At 42.5% G+C, this 13,683-nt stretch overlaps 1 protein-coding gene across 1 annotated transcript in view; it reads right to left on the bottom strand.

Annotated features, from left to right (window-relative positions):
- Positions 1-1,452: 1,452 nt before the first annotated feature.
- The window catches only part of URI1 (URI1 prefoldin like chaperone), a 48,255-nt gene continuing 36,024 nt past the window's right edge, over positions 1,453-13,683 (bottom strand). The window contains 6 exon segments of the mRNA XM_048515584.1: positions 1,453-2,313; positions 4,751-5,012; positions 6,602-6,744; positions 8,241-8,505; positions 11,154-11,331; positions 12,603-12,663. Of these exon segments, the coding sequence (XP_048371541.1) occupies positions 2,125-2,313; positions 4,751-5,012; positions 6,602-6,744; positions 8,241-8,505; positions 11,154-11,331; positions 12,603-12,663 (1,098 nt within the window). The 3' untranslated portion in view covers positions 1,453-2,124.

The following is a 13,683-nucleotide window of genomic DNA, read 5'->3' as shown; positions in this document are numbered from 1 at the left end:
GGTAGAAGGCTATGGGTAGAATTAGGTAAGCCTGAATAGAAAAAAATCTGGTGGATACAGCCCTTTCTCCCATATTGACCAGGGATCTACACATAAAACCGGGATCAATATGCCTGTGGGCGTTTCCCCACTTACGAGGATCCCCCCATGCCGCGCACTGCTCTCAGCGCGCGGCATCCCTGGCGCGCGCCCGGGCATCCCCACGACCCCGCGCTCTGTACAGTGTCATCAAAAGGCGGCATTTTCTCCAGCGCCGGGGATGCCGCGCGCTGAGGGGGTGCGACAGCGGCAGCGTCGGGGCGGCTGCGCTGTCACCGCCCCTGTCGTGGGGAGTACCAGGGGACCCCGCGCTACTTCAGGAGAGTTACGCGGGGCTTAAGGTAAGCGGGGAAAGGCGTTGTATTAGGTCAGAAGGAAAACCACGTGCTTATGCTATTACAGGTAGTCAGTGGTATTAGGATGGCAAGTGTTCCTTCTCTAAATTAAACGATGCGCTTAGAATCATAGAATCATAGAGTTGGAAGGGACCCCAAGGGCCATCAATTCCAACCTCCTGCAATGCAGGAACACACAATCAAAGCACTCCTGACAGATGCCGTGTTACACTCGAATTCTATCTTTCCTCCAAGGGGTTCAGACAAGATCACAGAATCATAAAGTTGGAAGGAGGCATCCAGTATCCAATGCAGGATAGAGCATCCCTGACAAGTGTTTGTTCAGCCGCTGCTTGAAGTCTGCCAGGGAGGGGGATCTTTCTACCTCCCTAGCCAGCCGATCCAATGGCTGAACTAATCTCACAGTAAATAAAAAATCCCTAATGTCCAGCTGCTTGCTACCTTTCCACCTTAGATCTCAAAAACAACTAGACCTCAAAAACTAGTAAAATATAGGGGGGGAGAAAAAACGATGGTAGGTCAAGGCTGTCTAATTGAGCCTGGAAGACAGCAGGTCCTTACTACAACATGTTTAGGAAGAGCTTGTATTACCTGACTTTGCACCCTTTGCTAAGTGGGGTGGGGTGGGGGGGATGCTGCAGTCGTAACGACAGTGTCAGCCATTCTTTGTGCAGACACTACTGAAGCCGTCCGGGACTGGACTGATGGAACACTTCCTTTTGAGCACAATGACATGCTGTGTTTTGAACTCAAGTTGCAAGCTTGAGACATTTATGTGGCTGAGCTGATCCCTGGACTAGCCCACCGCAGCCAAATTACATTGCTGAATACACAAAAGAATGGGAGGGTCTATTTAAGCTCCTTTGCTTTAGGGTTGAGCTCTTCTACTGACGAGCACATAATTTCAACTGACATTAATGGCCGTTTGATACACAAAAGGCAGGAAAAGTGAACAAACCGCTTTACGTTGGTAAGAGCAGAAAAGATGGTTTGACGGATGTGGAACTTCTCTCAATCCGATTTCACCCTACCCCAAACACTCTCAACAGTCAGCAGAGGTTGTCGATTTTTTTTACTCGAAAAGTTTAATTTTACAAAATACCGTTTTCCATCAAAGGAATGTCCTGCAAAGGACATGAACACAGCGCTCTGTTTTGCAGATTCTATACAAGTAAAGTTTATCAGAGGTTTTATGCTAGTAGGAAAGAAATGATTCGTCAGCAGGCACCTAAAAGCAAACCCTACCGGAAAATAAAAACAAAAACAATGGCGGGAGGATGCAAAGCGATTCTTACAACGCTAAACGCAAGTCATGAAATATAATTGTTGGCTCCATTTGAAAAGTTGCAAAGTTTCTTTCAAACGATCCATATGGTACATAGAACATCACAGCTGGCACAAAACTGCCTGCATTTAGGTTTAAACACACACAGAGAGAGAAACAAAAAAGCCTCATGAAGATTACTCTCTTTGAAAATTATTCCAAGTGCAGTTATCATAAGGCAAACATGTACAAAGGTGCAGACTGCATACAAGGGTATTAAAAAATAAGGTGAGTTTTGAAGTGTCTCTTCACAGGTCTTTTTAAAGGAAACACCAACAGAGGTCTCAGCATGAGCAAAATCAACCCAACGCAGTCTGACTTTTTTTTTTATTTTTTAACTCTCTGTATGCAAGCTGTCCTCCTCTAACCGCAGCACTTGGCAAACTTTTGTGGTCCAAATAGGACCTAGGTTTTCTGTTGCATTCTGGCAGCTTTGAACTTGGAAACCCTCTTCGTAGGTTCTTCTGATGCTTCCGAGAGACCCTCCTCGGCTTTTCGCTCCGGAATGGTAGGCAGGACGGGATGAGCAATCACTGGGTGCGGCATGGAAACGGGGTACAAAGGATCCTTTTCTACAACCATTCCTGAAAAAGCCTGCAAGGACAAGAAAGCCTGAAACAGAGGTTGCTAAGATGCCACTGGTGAGTTTAGATCTACTGGAAAAGAAGCTATCATCTTATTCTCAGCTTCACTAGAATTACTGTTGCATTTAGTCAAAATGTGGATCTCTCTCCTTAAAAGAAATTCAAGTCTTTGTACGTGACTTCCGAAACCGGGTCTACTCAAAGAAAACCAGAATGAACAGCACTGTGTTACAAACTGCCACGTGCCTTTGCCCAGAACTGCATAAAAGAACTGGGCTGAGAAAAATAAACAGCTTCTCTTTCCATGTTTCAATGGCCCCTTCCGCACACGCAAAATAATGCGTTTTCAAACCACTTTCACAACTGTTTGCAAGTGGATTTTGCCATTCCGCACAGCTTCAAAGAGCACTGAAAGCAGCTTGAAAGTGCATTATTCTGCATGTGCGGAATGAGCCAATGTTTTCAAGAACATAAAAAATAGATCATTCAACGGGCAATTTCAGACCGGATAACAGAGTAGGTTTTGGATCTACCAACAGTTCTATCAGAGAGTGCATTTTCAACAGGTCTGCTTGAGCAATGTAATCATAAACACTGTTCTATACCCACTGACTTCAATGGAAATGCATAACTCTGATTTTTTATTTGTTAATTTTGCTGTCAAGTCACAGCCGACACAGAGTCTTAGGACCTTCCTAAAAGTATTCTTCTGTTTATGGAAGGATACATTTGGATCCAATTCAATGTGTTCGGGGGTGGGGGGGAGGAAAGAAAATACTATTGGGAAGACCATGTATGTTTGACATGGGCCTTACAAATAACTGAAAGCCAATCAGCACAACTAAAAAGAAGCAAAGTGAAGATTTCTTTCCATTAGGACAGGTGCATGTTAATTCATCATATCACCAAACATAAATTACCTTAAAATAATGTGTTCCTTTGAACTGAACTTCTTCACTGCACCACCCATTTGGCTGGGAAGGGGCAGCCAGCAACTCCTAAGCAAATTATTCAAAAGCAAGTTCCATTGAAATCAGAAGGAGTAATTTACCTCCAGGAGAAGTGAGGTGCTGAACATTATTTAGAAAAGGTCACAGTCATGCTTTTGAGCCTCCACATGCTAATTAAAGGGATATGGGATAAAGAGCCAATTTCATGCGTAATATGTAAAATTTCCAGAAACGTTGAAGACACGAGGGGAAAAAACGACATGGAAAAAGTCAAGGAGGAAAAAAAAGGAAATTTGGGGAAAAACTGATCAATACTTGCTGTCCTGTCAAACCTAAATTATTTTTTCTGCTTTAACAACTGAAAATGCATAATTTAAAACTTACTGAGCATATAAAATTGCAATGTTCAAAATATGCAGGGAACTTAAAAGAAAAGCCTTCATTTTCTGCAAACAAAATCACAAACTTACCCAATGATTAAGAGAAAGCTGATGCACCCTATGCTACCTTGGCTCATATACCTTGATTTTTGTTTTTGTAAAGACAAAAATGGAGCTAAACAGAAAAAATAAGAGTTTCTGCTCCACCTCCTTCTGGTCTTTTTTCCCCTTTAGCAAGTTAGGGCAGTAAGCTATTTAATACCCAATTTGAGAGTATGCGTATCATGGTGGTGTGAGGAAGAGGTGAAAAGGTCAATCACAAGAGAAAAGTCAGGTCAAAAAGACCACAGAAGCAATGATGGTCCTGCATGTTGCCCCTTGAAGATGAGGTATCCCCTTAGGTCAGTGAAGGCGAACCTTTTCGAGACAGAGTGCCCAAACTGCAACCCAAAACCCACTTATTTATCGCAAAATGCCAACATGGCAATTTAACCTGAATACTGAGGTTTTAGTATAGAGCAAACGGTTGGCTCCAAGGCGCGCGTTACTCAGGAGTAAGCTTGGTGATAGTTGGTGGCTTTGCTTTGAAGCAACTGTGCAACGCTTCAAACGAGTGAATCACGACCCTAGGAGGGTTTACTCAGAAGCAAAACCCATTGCCAGCAACCAAGCTTACTCCCAGGTAAAGGATCACGCTTTCTTCCCATGAAAATCAGTACGGTTTAACAGCGCTTAACAAGGTTACCTACACTGCTTCCCCAAAACTAGGTCTCAGGTTTAATGCTAATAATCTCCCTGAAATAATTACACTATTAACACATGACGAACTCTGTGCACGCGTGCCCACGGAGAGGGCTTTGAGTGCCAGCTCTAGCACCCGTGCCATAGGTTCGCCACCACTGCCTTAGGTTCTGGGTGTATTTAAGAGTTGTACACGTCTACAGCATACCCATTCCTGCCTTTAAAATCATTTCGCTCGTACTAAAAGACAAAAATATCCTCTCTTTTTTTTGGCTTCCCAAAATTTCCAATTTTTCCATTTGAAATAATGAAAAAAAAATGCAACCTGTCATAATACTTTTTTCCACTAAAGAATATATGAAAAAAGTCTCTGTACCTCGTAAATTTCTGACGGGGCTGATGGTGTCTTTCTGGGAAGGTGTTCTTGCTCCCCTTCCTCCTCTTCCTCCAAGATCCCTTCGCCGTTATCGCTGAAGGCGGCGTCCTCGTAGCTGATGCTCCTCAGAATCCCACGTCTGTCATCAAACTCGACAGTGCTGCTTTCGCTAGTGTCGCTACAAACGCTATTCTCCCGGCTTCGAGACTTCAAGATTGATTTACGAGGGACATATTCCCCATTCACAACATCAACAAAGACTCTGAAAAAAGGAAAAAGGTGAGTTTTAATAAACTGTCGGGGAGGGGGGAGAGCAGAATCACATGACAAACCCACAATAATTTCACTCTGTCTTCAGTACAAATTAATTACGGTGACTTCTGTTTGCCCAGCTAAAGCTTGCTTCAGCAAGGCAGGTGAGAGTATGTCACCCGGCATTTTCTGAGCGGCTCATCATTACTTTCCTTCAGAATAAAATATCCTCGTTCAAAGGGTTAATGCAACTATTGGTTATTTGGGAAGCGAAAACCATTAATCAGTAGTGGAATGATTTCGCAGAGGAAAAGATCCCCTCTCCTTTTTGGCTTTTGACGACCATATCTGTCCTCAAAGATGAGAATGAAAGATTTCAGGTACAGGCTATTTTTTTCATATGGTTAGCTTTACAGGGAAAATGGCTTTAGGACAGTATTGTTATGGTGTAATGGTAAATCCAAAGAATTTGGATGTATATCCCACTTTTCTTAACCTTTTAAGGAGTCTCAAAGTGGCTTACAAACTCTTTCCCTTCCAATTCCCGCAACAGACACCTTGTGATGTACATGAGGCTGAGAGTTCTGAGAGAACTATGAATAGCCCAAAGTTACCCAGCAGGCTTCATGTGGAGCAATGGGGATTGAACTTGGTTCTTTAAATTGGAGTCCACAGCTCTTAACTATTACAGTACACCAAGCTGGTTCTTTTGACTATATAAGCAAGGAGGTACAAATAAAGTTCGCAGACCCAACTGAACCACTTTCTTAAACAGAATGATTGTATACAATATTTATATCCTGTAAAACTTGGCTTTTACAGGATATATTACTAGGGGAGGGGGGAAAATGCTGGTTGCCACCCACTGTTCCATCTGCCCACGCTATTTTCCCCAAAACCATCACTGGCTGCCTAACACTGTGCCCCGTCCTCTCCCAAGGGGAAAAGGGATTTCCCGGGCTGCTAATTAATGTTGCTGAGGCTTTATGTAATTCGAGTTGTTTTAATTGTTGGATTTTATTATGTTTTATTCATTGTATACCGCTCAGAGCCCTTCAGGGGGTGGGCAGTTTATTAAATCTAATATACAAATAAATAAATGTTGAGGTGGAGGCATAGATGTTCCTGATGTGATGTTTTGCCCATGGTTCCCCTTGTGGATTCGAACTGGATCCAAAGAAGAACACTCCAATATGGCTTGTCAAGCAGCCTTGGGAAATCCCATTTTAGCCTTCAGAACAGAGGACTCATCATACACAAATGGAAACATAAACGCGGCAACTGCTCTGCCTCTCACAAACTCATATGTCAGTGAATTGAAACACAAATTCATTGTTTTTCTAATTCTCGTCTTGTTTTCAAGGAGCTGTTTCACACTGAGTTAATAATTGCATAATATGAGCAATACCAAATAAGTGTGAAATTCCCACCAGCTGCAACTTGATGTACAAAAGGTCCTCGAATATTCTATATAAATTATGTTAATTACATGTAGCTCAGGAGGACTATTAACTGTGGCCCTCTGGCTTGTGGTGGATTTCCAAAAGTAGTGTACTAGGCAGTGAGACTTTCGAACTCGCCAGTAGCCGGATGCCGTACCGATAAATGTCCGCTGGTGTTTTGATGTTGGGCAGTTCAGTAGTCGAATGCCCGTTGCTATTGCTATTCTTCCGCTTGCGCTTGGCCTCTTCTTTCTTCTCGCTGAATTTCAAGGTGGTATTTTTCCCTGTGTTTATTCGTACCTGAAGTGAAAATGCACATTAGTCATGAATAATCAGGTTTTTAATCGAGCGAGCAAAAGGCGAAATCTTGTTCTCTAATCAGCCGGATATCAATTAAGTCAAACATTAAGTCGCGTGGTACCTCTACACATACTGTGTGCGGCTGCTGGTCACCACAGACATACTTAACATAGATCATACTAAGATGGCACACTGTTGATTTTATATTTCTAGCCATGTATTTTGAACAAAGGGAATGGGATATAATTGCAAAATCGATCATGTTGGATGGGACACGGATCCCTTCAGTAGCCTTCTTGTATCCCTCAAGTCTTTGCTTACTACAAGTCCCTTATTTCATTGCTCTCCTTCACCCAATTGTTGGCCATATATTCTCAATTCTGCAAAAATTGAACATATTGCAAAAAAAAATTTGTGCACGTGTAGAAATGGTGCAGCTTGGTAAAACCTGGAGCTTCCTTGGCTGTTACAGCTGGATTTAAGAAATCCATGGATTCACTTGAAAAGTTCACTTTAAGTAGCTTTTTGGTGGTCTACAAGCCAGATTCTCAGGTGGACTTCAGGACTCATCCTTAGCCAATGGTCTCCTGAGTGTCCTACTCTACAGCATAGACCAGGGGTAGGGAACCTGCGGCTCTCCAGATGCTCAGGAACTACAATTCCCATCAGCCCCTACCAGCATGGCCAATTGGCCAGATGTTCAGGAACTACAATTCCCTACCCCTGGCATAGACCAAAAGGGCAGTCTTTCCCTTCACCTCCTCTTGAATAGCCCTTTGCTATCTGCTTTCATACCCTTTGAAGAAAAATGAAGATCTCCTTTGTTCAGCAAGTAGAAGAATAGAAGAATAGGCAGGTCCACTCTGGACTAACTAGGGATAATATGTAACAGAGGCAAAGCTGCATTTGTATAGGTGACCCAGTTAGCAACAGGTTTTGGGCCCAATGCACAGTGGTAGGGTGTTTGCTTTGCATGCAGCAGATTCCAAGGTTCAATCCCTGTCTGAGCTGTTCGGGTCTTATAATAGTTTCAGTTTATCAAGGAGATGGGTCCTGAAACTGGGAGCCTGTTTAGGGAGAAAGTCAAGTTTACTGGCCCCTCTGTGTAACCCCTTGCTGTCTAGCCTGCCGAAGATAAGGGACTTCACTTCTGATTTGCAGGATATCTGATAAATGGAGTAGAGGAGATCAATCTAAGACACCTTGGGTCCCCACTGGGGAAATAAATAAAACAAAACACCTGCGTCTAACAACAGGTTTGGATTGCAAGTGGATGTCCATGTGATTTTCTTCCTACACCTTTATTTATTTTAATTTAATGGATGAGGATGTAGAGTTTGTCTTGTTGCCTGATTACTGCAAGAACAAAAACAAACGACCAGAATCCTTGATGATGATCTACAATTTTTACTTATTTAAACAAACTTAGCAACCCTCATGATTATGGAGAAAAATCTTGGTAACTTTCCTAATACAACAGACATCTCGATACAAACCCTTTTAGGTTCCACAGTGTGAGAGAAATATATTGTCGGTACGGCATCCTCGGCAATGGCAAATTCATCTTCGTCGTCACTGTGGTAATGACTTGTGCCGTTAGTCTGAAGGCCTAACAATTCGGAGCTGGTTACTTCTTTTTGAAAGTTGCCCTGAGCACTGGGTTCTTCCGCACCATGAACCACATTCACAGTTGTCTTTTCTTCTCTCTCTTCTTCAGAGGAGGAAGCGTCTTCTCTATTTGCCTCAACAGTGCTGGAGGTCCTAGAAAGGAAATGAAGTGGTAAGAAAGCCACGTAATCCTGAACAACTGACACAAAGTCAGTACATAAGTTCTGCTTCAGGGTATTTTGACAGTTTTGGGAGAGCGGGAAGAAGAAGAAGAAGAAGAAGAAGAAGAAGAAGAAGAAGAAGAAGAAGAAGAAGAAGAAGAAGAAGAAGAAGAAGAAGAAGAAGAAGAAGAAGAAGAAGAAGAAGAAGAAGAAGAAGAAGAAGAAGAAGAGGCATCAGTTGAAGAAGAAGAAGAAGAAGAAGAAGAGGAGGAGGAGGAGGAGGAGGAGGAGGAGGAGGAGGAGGAGGAGGAGGAGGAGGAGTTTGGATTTATATCCCCCCTTTCTCTCCTGCAGGAGACTCAAAGTGGCTGACAATCTCCTTTCCCTTCCCCCCTCACAACAAACACCCTGTGAGGTAGGTGGGGCTGAGAGAGCTCTGAAGAACTGGGACTAGCCCAAGGTCACCCAGCTGGCATGTGTGGGAGTGCACAGGCTAATCTGAATTCCCCAGATAAGCCTCCACAACTCAAGCGGCAGAGCTGGGAATCAAACCCGGTTCCTCCAGATCAGTGTGCACCTGCTCTTAGCCACTATGCCACTGCTGCTCCCCACACAAACCCCACAGAATCTTCCACATTAGGATTTCTAATGGTGTGTCCTAATGCTGATTTTCCCATGATCTCCTACTAATAACTGCATGACTGAAGACGTAGCAGATCTTGTACCCATTGTTCCTTGTTAGGATTTTCCTTTTGGAAAATTTTACCTTGGCCAGTCAGTACAAAATACACAATAAGGTTAGAGAGATTGCTTATGCTATTTGTTCATCACTTCTCCCCTTTATGAAGTTGTTTTTTTCAATACCATGTCAATGGAGTTTCGTGCCACTGTATTCATCTACTCATCCATCCGTCATTTTATTTTTGTCCACTAACAGCATTTTATTTTTTTTCCCAACAGAAATTAAAGCTAGTCCTCTTGTGTTTCTGAAGACTGCCTCATGACCCAATGTCAAGGCTGCAATTCAGCTTTTTTGATACTAGATCAAACTTATTCAATAACGTGTACAATAATATAAATGCAGTATTGTTTGAGATAAGAAAGTACTAAAAGGAAGCCCAACCTGGCCGTCTTGAATGGAAGAGATCCTATATGCAATGCAACCTTGAAATATCATAAAACTAATATAACTGTTGGTGACTGTTGTTCAGTGGGATGCCACCAACTATCTGTTAGAAATCTTTAGCACTTTCACAGACCCACAAAACTCAGCTTTAAGAACATAAGAACATAAGAAAGAGCCTGCCGGATCAGACCAGAATCCATCTAGTCCAGCTCTCTGCTACTCGTAGTGGCCCACCAGGTGCCTTTGGGAGCTCACATGCAGGATGTGAAAGCAATGGCTTTCTGTGGCTGTTGCTCCTGAGCACCTGGTCTGTTAAGGCATTTGCAATCTCAGATCAAAGAAGATCAAGATTGGTAGCCATAAATCGACTTCTCCTCCATAAATCTGTCCAAGCCCCTTTTAAAGCTATCCAGGTTAGTGGCCATCACCACCTCCTGTGGCAGCATATTCCAAACACCAATCACACGTTGTGTGAAGAAGTGTTTCCTTTTATTAGTCCTAATTCTTCCCCCCAGCATTTTCAATGGATGCCCCCTGGTTCTAGTATTGTGAGAAAGAGAGAAAAATTTCTCTCTTTGGGCCAGCTTTCCCTGGGAAGAAGGAAACACTGCTACAGCACAAACTGTATGTCAGCAGTGCAGATACCGCCCACAATTAAAATAAAATGTGGAAATGCTTAGGTGTGTCTCTCTGATCCTTCATATCAATTCCACAGTAGATCCATATTTTTAATTCCTCAGTAACTTTATTCAAAGATGAAGATACTGCCTAAATAAAAACAATGATACAAGCTTTAACTTTTTCCCCAGACCAAGAAACAACACAGCATTGCACTTACCTGTAACTGCTGTTCATCTTCACGGTCTTCTGGGCAGGCACACATTTGCCTGCGCGGCCGCATGTAGGACTGCACATAAAAACCATGAAGATGAACTCTGAATTTTCTATTTGCTGCCATTTTATAAAATAAAAAGGTGCAGAAACACAAAGCAACGTGACTTTGGCTTTAACCACAGAGGGTCAGACAGACAAAATTGCAATGCTAACTGTTAAGAGTCAGATTTTGAGCACCAAAAGAAGGAAGAGAAACAAAGGCAGTAGTTCAGGGTAAGAGATTCTGACCGAATTCATACTCCTTGGCTTGCAGCATAGATTTCAGTTCAAATAAAACAGGACTTCTTAACAATATATCATCAAATACCTCAGTTGGTTCACACTGCAACAGCCAAGAGGGGCAAAAGTTTGATGTTACCTAGAGATTTGATATTGCTTAGCGCCTCTCCTGACTCAAATGAAATGGAGAGACAGAGCTGGGTGTCATCCGCATATTGATGACACTGGACTCCAAATACCCTGATGACCTCACCCAGCGGTGTCAGGTAGATGTTGAATAGTTCTGGTGTAGAAGACAAGTCTGACCAAATGAAGGACCAAGCTTCAGTCTAAACAAGTTCTAAAATATTCTCGTTTTTTTTCCTAAGAGAGAATTTTAGCATTTGGCTTTTGAAAGATACCTGTAAAGTTCACCACAGATCTCTTCTTGCCTTTCAAGTTCATCGAGTCTGGCCCAAAGTTCTGAATCAGATTTCAAGTCCCCGCTGAACTTTTCACCAGTTCCATTTTCTTGAAGATTTGCCTCAAAAGCATCTGTTTTTGGCTTTGAATGAGGTTTGTGAGCAGTTCTTTCCTTTCCTGGGTAATTAAGCAAACAAAAAACAGAATTTTTAAAAACGCTATTACCAAGACAATGCAAGGGAAGGGTGGCAGTGGGGAGGGAGACAATTGTTACTAAGGAATCTGGGCTCAAAACGTTTCTGCTGCAAATTACCACTAAACTGTTTAAGCAGTTCTGCCAATGAACCAGAACACTGTGCCAGAGTAACAACATTTAGTACTATCCAAATGCCAAGGCAAGAAAACAAAACAAAAAAAACCCTCCACCCCCTTTAAAACAGGAAACAGTAATTCTGGGATGTTCTCCGCGTAATCATTTTTACATCTACTACTAATGTAAACTGATAGTTACAAGAATAGCCAGGAGCAGGGCAGATGAGGGGGTGGGCTGGGAGAAGGAAGTTGAGGTGGGGCACCTAGAATCCTGCAACATTCCTTATAACATAACTGGCTGAGCCAATCAGGCTTGGATTCCTGTTCAAATAAAACAAACTTTTAAACAGTTTATCATTAAATACCTTGGTTTGCTCATACAGGAATCTCTTGTAGCATATTTCAACATAGTTCAGACACAAAGTAGGAAAATGATGTAACATTTGTAACAAATGATGTAATGATGTAACATTTGATGTAACTCCTTCACATGAACAGATGAAGTGTGCTAAGTTAGACCATTTGTCTATCATAGTCGTTATTGTCTACCTGAACTGGCAGGAACTCTCCAGAACCTCTGGAGAAGATCTTTCACACACCCTACCACCTGATCCTTTGAACTGGAGATACCTGGGGCTGAAACTGCATTTCGGTCAGATGTTCAACCTTTGAGCCACAGTCTCTTCCTACGATACTGTTCGCCTGTCATCATCTTTGTTATATTTTACTGATGTCCATCCTGTTCATGTTTTGATAGCTGGGCTTTTGTTGTTTTGGAATTTGATCTTTGCCATGTGAGTTATTTTTCATCTCATTATGTTGCGCTGTTTTGAACAAATCCCTCTTGAGCGCATCCTTTTGCCCTTAAAATTCAAAATGACAGAAAATCCAGCAACACAATTCTGGATTCTTCAGAGAAGCCGCTCGCCAGAAGCTTTTTTTTTTTGCTGGTCTTCAATTTTGTTACACCACATCTTCCAGTTTCCAAAAGCGCCAACAGGACCCTAACTTGATGCATTTTCAAGTCACCCCATTAAACTGGAGACAACATGTTTTCACTGTATTGCAAAACTAATAAAAGGAACATAAATGCAGTACATAAAACCCCAACTGCCTCGCGCATTAAAAAAACTCACCTTTTGTTTCGCTGCTGTTGCTTTCACACACTTCTCTTATATCAACAAAATCGCCTGCTGCCTGGTTGGAAAACAATATTGGCATTCATGAGCATTTGGCTATTTACTGCTACTTGCTAATAGTTGACACTTGGGCCAGGATCCCGCACACTACTAGTGTCACACTTCAAAGGGGGTCTTGGACTTCTGTTCTTCAAACAGCTGTTGCCTAGCGTGCCCGTGCAAGCAAATCAAGGGGAACAGCATAAGGGGTTGGGGTGATCATTAAGACAGTTGTATAGCATAGTAACCAAGCTATGAATGAAGAGGTCACTGTTTCAAAACTTATCTTGGTCATAAATTCAATAGAATCATAGAGCTGGAAGAGACCACAAGAGCCATCATGTCCAGCCTCTGCCATGCAGGAAGATGCAATCAAAGCACCCTTGACAGGTGGCCATCCAGTCTCTGTTTAAAAACCTCCAAAGGAAAAGACTCCACCACACTCCAAGGCAGCATACTTCACTGTCGAACAGCCCTTACTGTAAATAAGTTCTTTCTAATGCTTAGGTGAAATCTGTTTTCCTGTACCTTGAATCCATTACTCCTTGTCTCGGTCTCTGGAGCAGTAGAAAACGAACTTGCTCAATCTTCAACATGACATCCCTTCAAATACTGAAACTTGGCTTTCTTGTCACCCCTTATCCTTCTCTTCTCCAGACTAAACATACCCAGCTTCTTAAGCCACTCCTCATAGACTAATGAATCCAGACCTTGTACCATTTTTGGTTGACCTCCTCTGGACCCATTCCAGCTTGTCAATATCCTTCTGAATTGTGGTGCCCAGAACTAAACATAGTATTCCAGGTGAGGTCTGACCAATGCAGAATAAAGTGGCACTATTAAGTCCCACGATCTGGACACTATAGGTGGTCTCAGATATGCCACTCTGCTCTCAAACTCAATCCCTCATTTGCAATACTGAAACAATCTAGAACGCATTACAGGGCTGTAGTAACAGAACAACAATGTATATCAAGTCTTCTGGATACCGAGGTTACTGGCAATAATATCTTCAGAGGTCAAAAGCCACATTGGGCGC

The sequence above is a fragment of the Sphaerodactylus townsendi genome, linkage group LG14, assembly GCF_021028975.2.
Source record: "Sphaerodactylus townsendi isolate TG3544 linkage group LG14, MPM_Stown_v2.3, whole genome shotgun sequence".
NCBI lineage: Eukaryota > Metazoa > Chordata > Lepidosauria > Squamata > Sphaerodactylidae > Sphaerodactylus > Sphaerodactylus townsendi.
The sequence above is the reverse complement of the archived record's forward strand: the minus strand, read 5'-3'. Positions and strand labels throughout refer to the sequence as shown.